The 11,494-nt window shown below is 28.1% G+C and overlaps 1 protein-coding gene across 1 annotated transcript; it reads right to left on the bottom strand.

The window, feature by feature from the left end:
- Nucleotides 1-9: 9 nt before the first annotated feature.
- LOC100794138 (strigolactone esterase D14) lies at nucleotides 10-4,153 on the bottom strand. The gene is made up of 2 exons (XM_003528884.4): nucleotides 3,476-4,153; nucleotides 10-688 (listed from the first exon to the last, which is right to left on the bottom strand). The coding sequence occupies exons 1-2, from the start codon at nucleotides 3,883-3,885 to the stop codon at nucleotides 262-264; spliced, it is 837 nt and encodes a 278-aa protein (XP_003528932.1). The 5' UTR covers nucleotides 3,886-4,153; the 3' UTR covers nucleotides 10-261.
- Between the last annotated feature and the right edge of the window lie 7,341 nt (nucleotides 4,154-11,494).

Below are 11,494 nucleotides of genomic sequence, written 5' to 3'. Positions count from 1 at the left end.
AACTTAAAGTTGAAAAAAATAAGGATTTTCCACTCCACTTTACTAACCAACAAACGGAAGAGAAGAGATACAAAAAAAAAGTACACTCCCACAAGGCTAATTAACATCACTATTTCACTAGTACAAACAATGAATTAATTAACACATACCACACTATTTCCACATCAAGAAAACCATAAAATCATCACACAACTACATCAACCTATAAATGAAATGAGAAACAGGTATAAAACTAAACAAAAGGAATGAAACTGAGAATTATCATCCAAGAACACCCTTAATCACATCAACTAGCTGAAGGCTTGCAGTTAGCTGAGGAAAGTGCCCTTTGGTGTCTACAACCTCCAATGTAACTTTCCCTTTAATTTTGCTCTCCATGTAAACCGCTGCTTTGTGTGGAACAACAATGTCACTGGAAGTCTGAATGATGGTGCATGGAGTTTCAACTTTCTCAAGTATATCTCTGTAGTCACTATAGAACACAGTCTTGGCCAAGGAAGCTGGAACTTCAGCTCTCATTTTTTTCAAGCACTCTCTGAATTTGTTAACGGATGGCTCATCATTTGGATCCACTACTAGTAAGGAGAAGGCAGAAACCCAGTTCTCATAATTGAACTCTATGTTCTTCAATAACTGCTCAATATCTGAGCTAGTAAAGCCCCCCTCATAGTCATCTGTATTAATATACCTGTATGTTATGGCAAGTTAGAGGGACTAACCCTTTCTTTATTGAGAATTAAACATTTGGAATAAAAATACTAAGACACCTGTGAGTTGGTTACAAAACCTATGATTTTTTGTTACCATAGTCATTAAAAGCTTAAAGCAAAGGTCTTAAGAGCATTTTCAATGAAAAACCCATCAAGTAGGTCCTTAACTTCTTTTTTTTTTTTTTTTGATAAAGAGGTTCTTAACTTACTTTTAGTAGCTCTATAATGCAATATAGGATTTAAGAACTCGAGCAAATTTTTACTCAAATGATAGAACTCTTCAGAACTTAAAATGAATCTCATAATGAACACTGTATCTTTATATAAAAAAAATTATTAGTTCTGTTAAGCAAAATATTTTTTTAATCTTAAGAACTCGGTTCTTATATATGTACCATTCTACACTTGGCAGCCATGTAAGCCAGTACCAATATCACAAGGACAAGTTCTTATTTCTAAAAATCACCGTTAAAGATGACCTTAGGTTTAATTTTATTAATGTGACTCTACCAATTTTTTTTTCTAAATACAACAACAATAATAACCATGTCTCACCTAGTGAAAAAAGGGCTTGATTGTAGTATTAAAAAATGGTAACATCACATCAATGAAATTGAAAACAAGTTAAAGGTGAGAGATTTAATTAATGTAAACAAAACATAGGTCAAAATCTATGCATATTGTTTTAGTCACGAATAACTAAAATCATAACAACCTAGGTCCTACAATTCAAATTAAACAAAACTTATTAGGGAATTTTAGAAGTTCGAATTTAAATCTTTTATAGTATGTTCAGAAAGATGGAATATGGAAGTAATGATAATGGAGGGATAGAAAAGAATATTTTTTTTCTCATCTTTTGGTACATTTTAAAAAGTAAAAGATGAGAAGAAAAAAATTGTGAGACCGATGAATAATTGTAATCCTTCCAATTTGAAGAGGAAAAAAGATGAAAAGGGTGATTTATGAGTAAAAGACAAAATTACCCTTACTTTTATATACTTTACTTTATTAAGAATATTTTTATCATTGTTGGGTTGCAATGAATTAGGGCCCATTCGGCTTAGAATCAAATTGAATTTTTCACACTGCAGTATGTCTTTTAGTCCAAGATTTGTGATTAAAGATTAATATGAACACACATCTTAATCACTTCAACCGCTTAAATTGTCAATAAATATATTTCTATTTTTATTTTTATACATCCCTTTACTTTAAAGGAATCAAAATTAAAAATTAAAAATATGCTGAGAGAATATCTTTTTGATCTCTAATTGAAATTGACTTGGCCGGCTAATTGGTTGTGCAAATTTCAAAAGAAGCTACGGAGCAATCTTCCAAATTGTATTTTATCAAAAGAGCCAGATAATTGAAATCAACAAAGTGGGAAGGGAAAGTGAAGTTTTGTCTTTTTTGAGTTAGTTCAGAGCTTTTATGCTTATTCTATTAACATATTTTATTTTTATGGATGAAAGCACGAGTGCATCATCAAACCCACCACGCTTAAAAAGGTGATAGCACAAGAGTACAAGCAAAAAATTGAACTCCCTCCCCCAATCCCGTATAGACCACATGTTTTGGTTGGTTCATCTTTTTTTTTCATTAATTTTGGTACCTGGTTTCTGGTTAGTTCATTTAAATAGGAAAAAAAAAATAGAAGAAATTATTGCTTATTTGGATTATGATCTATCCTTATCTTTTGTACAGTCAAAAATTGCAAGTTGCTCAAATGATTAGGTGTGTGAATAGTATTGACGAGTTATTGTTCGTTTTCCCTCGACTGTATACTACATTTACAGGCAGTGGAGAGTCCTAGAAAGAATTTTAGGACCAAACCCCCTAAACGCAGTTCTCTAGGTATAAGGATTCGCTGAAGAGAAAGAGACAAGGAAAAAAAAATAGCATACGTATAACTCAAAACAATATAGGGATGATGGGATTAGTGAGACAAATATTAAAAAAAAAAATGACAGTGAGGAAAGGAGAATGCATGCATGTTAAAGGAGACAAAAAAAAATATATTTGTATAACGTGAGTGGTATGGTAGAAATATAGAGAATAAATATTGTTAAATAAAATATTGTAAAAATTATCGTGTAAAGAGTTTAATAGTTATATATTCAATTATTATTTATATAACTTTTTAGTAAGTTGTTCTAAAAGAAATTAACAAATTATCATGATTAATTGTGATTAAATAATTATATTTTATATTTTTAGTGCGTGAACATTTTCTCTTGTGTAAATAGTATAATAATAAAAATGTAAAATAAAATATTAAGAGGATTAAATAAATAGAAAATAAAAATATTATTAAAATATATTTATTATATCATACTAAAATTATTTAATATTTATTTTTAAATAAATTAAAATATTTAATAAAACAGTTCAAAGAAGTACTGTCCATGATTAATGCAACAAGAGAGTCACTGTTTTTCATCAACAAACTCAAGGATTTCAAAGTATCACAAAAACTATAACAAGTTGAAAAAGTTCTTTACTCGGAATATATAGGAGGGGGGGGGGGGGGGGGGGTGTTTTTTAACCAAATAAAAAATAAACTTATTTCTTAATTTTCAAATAACTAACCAAGCAACAATCAAGAGAAAGCAAAGGATAAGTGACCACATGGGTACATGAGATCGAAGGAGTTAGTGATCTAATCAAAGGTTAAATCTTTATTGAAAGAGATGTCATTTAATGTTGAACATTTCATCAAACAAAATTGACTCTGAAGGATACATGTGTAAGGGTAAGAGTACCTGGGAGAAGCACCAAGGAGAATAAGCCTCTTAAAGAGTTCAGGCCTCTTGATGGAGGCTAAGCAACCAATCATGCCAGACATGGAATGACCAACAAAGATGACAGCTTTGAGGTCCATCTGATCCATAAGAGTGATCAACTCATCTGCAAAAGCTTCCAAGGAGGTATACTTCAAAGGGTCATAGAGGCTTGGATCCTTCACAGCTCCAGAAAAGGGCCAATCAAACAGCACAACCCGGTAGTTTTCAGCAAAGGAGGGAGTGATCTTGTCCCAGATGGACTGGTCTGTTCCATAGCCATGAGCAAAGACTATGGTTTCACTGCCTGATCCTTGGCTTCTCACATTCAAAGCAGTAGAAAGCCACTTTTTCTGTAACATCTTTGGGTTGTTGTTAAAGTTTGGTTCCATAAGAAGGAAGATTAAAGGCAGAGAAGTAGTGAAAGAGAGCTAGCTATCTAACTATACCAGAATGTGTGGTTTTTATTGCTGCCTTTTGGTATGGTCATATTTATAGCCATATGAGAAATGTTTTTTCTTTCTTCTTTTTTTTTTTTTCAGGTCAAAAGAAAACATGTAAGATGGTAGTTGTAAGGGTGCAACTCAGCAAATTGAAATTGTGTGCCATCATTTGTCATGTGCTCGTATGGATGGTCAGGTTTAACTATCTGATTTATTTAACTTCTATTAAGTGAGAGAAATGCGTTTTAGAAGACAAAATATAATAATAACAATTAATTAAAAAAATTAATAGTCGATATTATAATCAACTCTATATTTTGTTATATACATATGTTTAATTTTATTATAATTTCCAATAGTTGATTTAAGTATATGGCATCCTTTAAAGAGCATTCATCCCTTTATAAGAGTCAAATTATAAAATTTTAATAGTATATTCAATAATTAAGAATTAGAAATATTTCATATAACGTCTTTATAAATAAAGTATGTTAATGTGTATACCACAATGAAAATCAAACCTAAAATATCATGCATACTATCCAAACTCTTCACTACTAACTATTTGCAAAAGATATTAATTTAGTTTTTATAATAAATTATATTCAACTCAATGTTAAATTGAAAATATATGGATCCTTCTGTGTTAAAATCTCACATGACTTTATTAGGTATTTTTCATTAATTTATTTTTTTTATAATTATTAATTAATTAGTAAATTATCAAATTTTACAAATATGGTTTTGACATTAAAATTGTAAATATTTAAGGACACGTAGATTCTTTTTTTTTTTCATATGATAAGGCACGTAAACGAGAGAATCTATTCCCAAATCAATTTGAATATAAAATAAAATTGTGTTTAATTTTAATTTTACAATTTCGAACCAAATCAAGTTTTGGGTTGTTTCAGAAACACCCCCATCTATTTAACATAGCATAATATATACGTCATTGATTGAGGAAAAATTCTTACTAGTACTTCCTTAATCTAGTGAAGCTCTAAAAGCATAACCACATATATAATAACAACAAACACAAACGTATGTTATTGAATTAAATTTATAATATTATATATAATAAAATATAAATACAATTTTAAACATTGAAAGAATATACTCTGAAAAATAAATTGCACTTAATTAGACACTTTATTTTGTCCCGACGAGGGGGTCGAAAACAAAAGTAATATTAGTGTCCAAAAGTGATTATCAATTAAATAAAACAGCCCTAATTAAAAATTTAACCTATCATAATGTGTAAAACCCACTCCAATTAACATTTCCTGTATATATATAACAAATTTATTTATATTGTAGGAAAATAAAAGAGGGCAACTTAACCTTTCCCCATTGAGAAGCATCAACAGCAACCATACACTTTTTGACACATTTTTTTTAAAACATACTCTTTTATTGATTAAAACTTATTAAATCTATAAAATTAAAATAGAAAACCTAAATGAGAGGTGAGACGTACAAAAATTTATAATTTTTATTAAATTTTAATCAATAGAAAATATATCCACAAGAATATGTTAGAAAGTGTATTGTTAATACTGCTTTTCTAGTTATAACAAAAAAAAAAAGCATTACGGCTTCCTCTATTTTATAAAATTAAGATTTAGTCAAAAGTGTACGCAAGTGCTATAATTTTTTTTCTATATATAGTTGTTTCTGCATTTAATTTCTTTTGCATTTTTTAATTAAAACTTTATTAAAAATCACAGCCAATTTATTATCATTTTGTTTGATAGTTGGAATCATTTATTGGCTTTGACATTTTTAGGAATTGAGAAGTATAGAATATTGCTGCCGAGGTCTAGATTGTAGTAGGCTACCCACTAAAAGAAAAGAAAATTCAAACTTTCATATATTGTATTTTGAATTTTCTTCTTAGGAGTTCTTTCTACTACTATCCCATTGTTTAGTCCATCAAGTTACACATACCTCTAAATAGATTCATTTTTCATTCACTTTCTAAGGTTTTCAGTTTTTCCTTCTTTGGACTTTTTTTATTTATTTATTAAAGTGAGTTATTTCTTAAAAGTATTTATAAAAGTGGTGTAATTTTAAAACTATTTAAGGCACTATCATGAGTGTCACGTCTTTTGTTTCTCATTTGTCCACTGGAAGAAAAAATCATCCTATTTGAATTTTTTTCAAGTGTTTTGTCAATACAAAAGTTATTATCCCGTGTGATTTCTTATTGCCAATGTCACACAATACTCTAAACACATGTTACTACTTTGCTCATCCCACCTTATAGTATTAAAAAATAATGCAAACTAGTTTTATTTATGATAGCAAAATTACCAACATATTTTTAAATATATAAATTATATTTTATATTTATAATAAAAAAAATTATATTATGATACAAGATTAATTTTTATTATTAATGATTTTTTAAAAAATATTAAAATTTAATTTAAATTAAAGACAAAAATAATAAATTCAAAGAGATGTAAGTTAAGAAAGATATCTAAAAATATTTTCATCTAAGAAAACTTTCAAAAATACAGAATAATAGTTCCTAACAATACTACCATTCAAAATAAGTATTCTAATTCATATATGTAGAAAATATAAAATTATGATAGTATTATATAATATATTTTTGCGGTACTTTTTACAATATTATTTTTTTTTCTTGATCACCACCTCATCTAACATTTCTCTCTCCCCACTTTCCATATATCTTTATCATACAATTTTTTAATCAATAAATTATTCAAACGTAATCCGTCATAATCTAAAGGTTATCCTTGACGTAGTAGTTGGTGGGGAACCTTTTTTTCCGAAATTAAAAGGGGAAAAAGAAAGAAGGGGGTCCATGTCTCCATTAGACAGAAAAGGCCCAATTTGTCGTGTTATGTTGATAGCGCCGTGACACTTGTTGGATAAAAATCCAATGCCAACCTTTTTCTGCCATTATTAAAACAAACTACTTTTTGCCATTAAACTCTCAGGTCCCTACTCCCTTTCTTCTCAATTAGACACATGCACCAGAAAATAATAATTTTTCCACTTCTACACAAGGGTCACTATACTTTTTGAGAAATGATAGCCATATTTTTTTTTACACTTACTTTTAAATATTTTTTTATTTGATTAAGTAAAATTCGTTAAAATCACTAAGTTTGATAAGTCCTAATCATTATTTAATATTTTTCTTTTGATTTAAATGTGAGATCCAAATAAATTGTTGGTTTTTAATAAATTTTAATTTATTATTGAGAGCATTTAAAAGAAAATATCCTTAACATTCATCTATTTTTATTAACATTTAATTATCACGAATATCCTCTGACTCTCTTGATCAAAGTCTAATTTCACTTAAGATGTGTGTAATTATCGTTAATCTAAAATAATTTTGTACACAAGAAAATTGAACACACCAACGATATTGGTAGTTTACAACTATTGTTTACCTTATTGCTTTTCATGTTGAAAGAAAAGATTTAAAAGAAAATATTGATAATTACATAGAAGTATTCTCAACACTTGGATCGAACAATTATGATTTATTTTGTATTAAAAAATATACAATAATAACAAATAGAGAAAAATATATTTGTATATTTGGATGTGTGTTTTTTAAGCAACAAAAATTTTCTTCAATCGTGTGAACAAAAATTTTGTTATCAACTCTTTTGACAAGTGGAATTTTAAAAAACAAATCTTCTTTCTACTTTTCTAGTTATTAGGTTGTTTGTGACTCGTACACATTGCTCTCAGATAAATGCTCTTATTTATAATAATGTTGAAGAGATATGGATTTTGGGCGAGAAATCTTATTTAAAATAATTTCATATTTCTATATCTTTATATTTGAAAATAAAGAATATTTCATATTTTTTTGTCTTAAGAAGCTTCCTAATATAACACAAAGATAATGATCAAATTATCACATGACTAACTATGATTCATAATTACATGATGTGATATTTATATGTAACAATAGAATCTTATTTTTATTTTATGGACATCTTTCACATTTATAAAATAATATTCTTTGTTTATATTAATTATATTTTTGGTGCTAGCAAATAATATAATAATATTCTACTAAAATATATTTGATTAAATTATTTTCTTTTACAAAGATTGAAACACTGGTTTATGTGTGATCTCAAAGGTTTAATACTAAATCGATTAATCATAATTAATTTCCTAATTAAGGTAGACATCTACTAATACTCTCTATCGTCCGAATAACATGAAGTACTATCTTTTACTTTCAAGAACTAATAGAAAATTAATGTAATATTTTCTTCCATCATTTACCGTTCAAGGTTAACTTTAGAGTATAATATTTAAGTTAATACATTATATTTAATCAATGAATGACTTAAGAAACTCTTTTTTTCTTTCATTCAATTGTCATGATGAAGATTTTAATTCTATCATAAAACTCAAACTTATATTACCTAAAGTTGATGAATTCATTCTTGATTAATCATTAATTTTACAAGTATTTAATTATATTCAATATTCATTTAACTAGTGTCTTAAGGTATTAAGTGTCCAAAATTAAAATATAACAAATAACTTATTAATTATTATGATAATCTCATATCAAAAGAAATTATTATATTTCTTTTTCAGAACTTTCTATTAACATATTAAGGTAATATTAATCATTATGATTCTCAATTGAATCCAATATATATGACACTAACTTTTATGTACCAACATCGTATGCAAACAATATCAATCACTTTTTTAAAGTTCGGATTAACAACAGTTACCTCTTCCTTTGTTTTAAACACCAAGACCCCATAAAATTAATTTATATCATCAACTACCGCTAATTGGCATATGTAATTTTTTTTTTTAATTCTCCCGTGATTTAAATAATATGAAAACCAAGAGCAACATGAAGTGCAACTCTTGCCTCCTTCCACCACCTTTATCCTCTGTCCAACAAATCTTTTTCAAGCCGATCGAGCATCCCACAGCAATAATATCTACAACTTCTCCGGTCTCCTCTCTGCCACTAATTAATAAACACATTTCCTTTCCATGCTTCCAGCTTTTTTAATATCTTTTTTTCCCCTTTTTTTTCTTTTCCAATATCATCCTCTATTTGGTTTGAGAAAGATTAATCTGATTCAATAATTTTTTGGTGGTAGTCCATATATATTTGTTTGGATCACATCGGAGTATCTTTATATTTTTAATATATCTTTTATTTAAAAATATAATATAAATAATTTCAAATAGGATAAGTTATAAGTATCAAGTTTCAAATTTTTCCTACCCAATGCCCCCCTAACATAGATTAGGATTTGACATTTTTCTCGGACTGAACCGATTTTCTACCTTAAATTAGATTGACTTAGTTGGTTTTTGTAAGTGGTAATGGCTTACCATTTCTAAGTGAAATTAATATATATATATATATATATATATATATGTGTGTGTGTGTGTGTAAAGGTATATATTGTAATATATTCTGCCAAATATTTATATGTATGACACAATTATTTGTGTTTTATATCGATAATCAAACAGTACGTTTGGGACTAAAAGTTTTATATGTTATCTTGCTAGCTTTTAATTTATTTGCTCCATTTGATTTATTGGAGAATCTTATCCTTCTACCACCATTGAACCAATAAAAGCTCGGAAATTCAGCTCATGCAATTATGACTAAGGTTTCCTCCTTGTCACGAAAGAGTTTATTTTGTCCAATTTTCCAGTAACTTCGAAACTAAAGTTGGGGGTCCCTTTTTGGTTCATATGGTTTCCCTACAAATACTTAGGTCCATGTGTTCTGTTGCCTTTTTAGGGAACCATTCTATGTCCAAGAAATAATGTCACCAGAATGCCCGAATGAGAAGGAATACGCAAAGAGAAAACCTTTTTCTTGTAAAATAATTAAGAAAAAATAGAAACATATTTAGTGATAATAGAATTTATTTATAAGAAAATAAATTACTCTCTTGGCTGTGCAATCCCTCTTCTAGTTTAGAAGCATGCAATCTATATTAATTAGACTCATGTGAAAAAGGAGGAGGAGAAATACGCAAAGAGACAACTTTTATCCTGTCAAGTTAAGACAGAGATAGAAAAAAAGACAGCATATTTTGTGATAATAAAAATTGGTTATACGACGATAAATTATTCTCTTGTCAATATATATAACCGATCTTCTAGTTTAGAAGTGCTATAGATTAGGGTCGGAGTTTAATCCAGATATATAGCAGGTCACCTGTCTGTAGGTTCTTAGAATGTAATTGTAATCTGTGAACAGTGAGTCACGTTTCAAGTTTTTTTTTTTTTCTAATGATGATATTGGTATGAAATTATTTTCATAAAAAATCATGATAAATTTTTGTTGAAGACCGTAAAAACACATGAATTAAATATTTTTCTTCTAACATAATTTATTTTATATTTAAAGACCAATCATAATTTGAATCTTGAATTATTTGGTTAAGAAATATAAATCACTATCACTTATATTAACTATTGTTTGTAGATTTCTCATACGATTAACTAGACTCAGATATTATCCATTTTAATTCTCATGTGAGTCTCATGATTTAATTCAAATGTCTTAATGATTTAGGATAAGATGATGTTTATAAATTACTCCTAGTATTGATTAATTAATGTGAGACTTTTTTTCATGTATTAGAATAGTAACCTTTCAATTGATGCTAAGGCCTAAGGGGATAGGGGGTTATCCACATATGTGGCCTAAACTCTCCTTCTAAAATTAATGTATGTTCTAACCTTAAGTTGAAGTCAATTTTATTACAATGTTAGACTCATCATATTTGCGATATTGTCTGCTTTGACTCTCGAGTGAATTTTATAATATTATCCTTAAAAAATACTTATGTAGGTTAAAGGAAGATGTGATGCTTATAAACTATCTCTAACTTTAATTACTAATCTATGTAAGATTCTTTTGCAGCTTCAGGATGTATCAACAAATTATACCATCATCAAGACAAATCTCAAATTTCATTCCACTAAAATACATTTGAAGTTAGAGTGATTCCAAATTCAATCATGGCCAATTGTTCTTACTAAGACACATAATACTTTAGGCGAGGTCTCCCTATCTGTATCACCCTTAGTTTTTGGTGGGCATATGATGTTTATCATGATGCTTTATGTTCAGGGAAGGTTACTCTATATTGTCATGCCTTCATGCTAATGTCTTGTAACCTTGGCCTGTTTTCTTTATTCTTTTTTTTTTCTCCCATGGAACGGTTGATTCTTTGTGCATGGACTTGGGCATCTTTCGTGCCTTAAACAGAAATATAGTATTCTCTTTTGCTGATAAAAAAAATTATATATAAATTAACCAGCTAGGTATAGTGTGAATTTTTAGATTCTTTCCTATTTGAAATGAAGTTTTCCTACCTTTCTCAATATTTTTTTAATCGAAAGTTAATTGTTTATAAAAAAGATCAGATGGAACCGATTATCTTTTTCTTCTTTCTTAATCATCTAATTAATCTTATATTTTTTATTTTTTTAATATTTTTTTCTATGTGGGTGAAATGTGTTTTATACCTAACTCAGGGTCGTCAAG

Source organism: Glycine max, chromosome 7 (assembly GCF_000004515.6).
Source record: "Glycine max cultivar Williams 82 chromosome 7, Glycine_max_v4.0, whole genome shotgun sequence".
NCBI classification, from domain to species: domain Eukaryota; kingdom Viridiplantae; phylum Streptophyta; class Magnoliopsida; order Fabales; family Fabaceae; genus Glycine; species Glycine max.
The sequence above is the reverse complement of the archived record's forward strand: the minus strand, read 5'-3'. Positions and strand labels throughout refer to the sequence as shown.

Coding starts and splice junctions, on each gene's coding strand:
- LOC100794138 (XM_003528884.4), bottom strand. CDS start 3,885: ATGGAACCAAACTTTAACAACAACCCAAAGATGTTACAGAAAAAGTGG. Junction 689..3,475: donor CTCCTTGGTGCTTCTCCCAG/GTACTCTTACCC, acceptor CATAACATACAG/GTATATTAATACAGATGACT.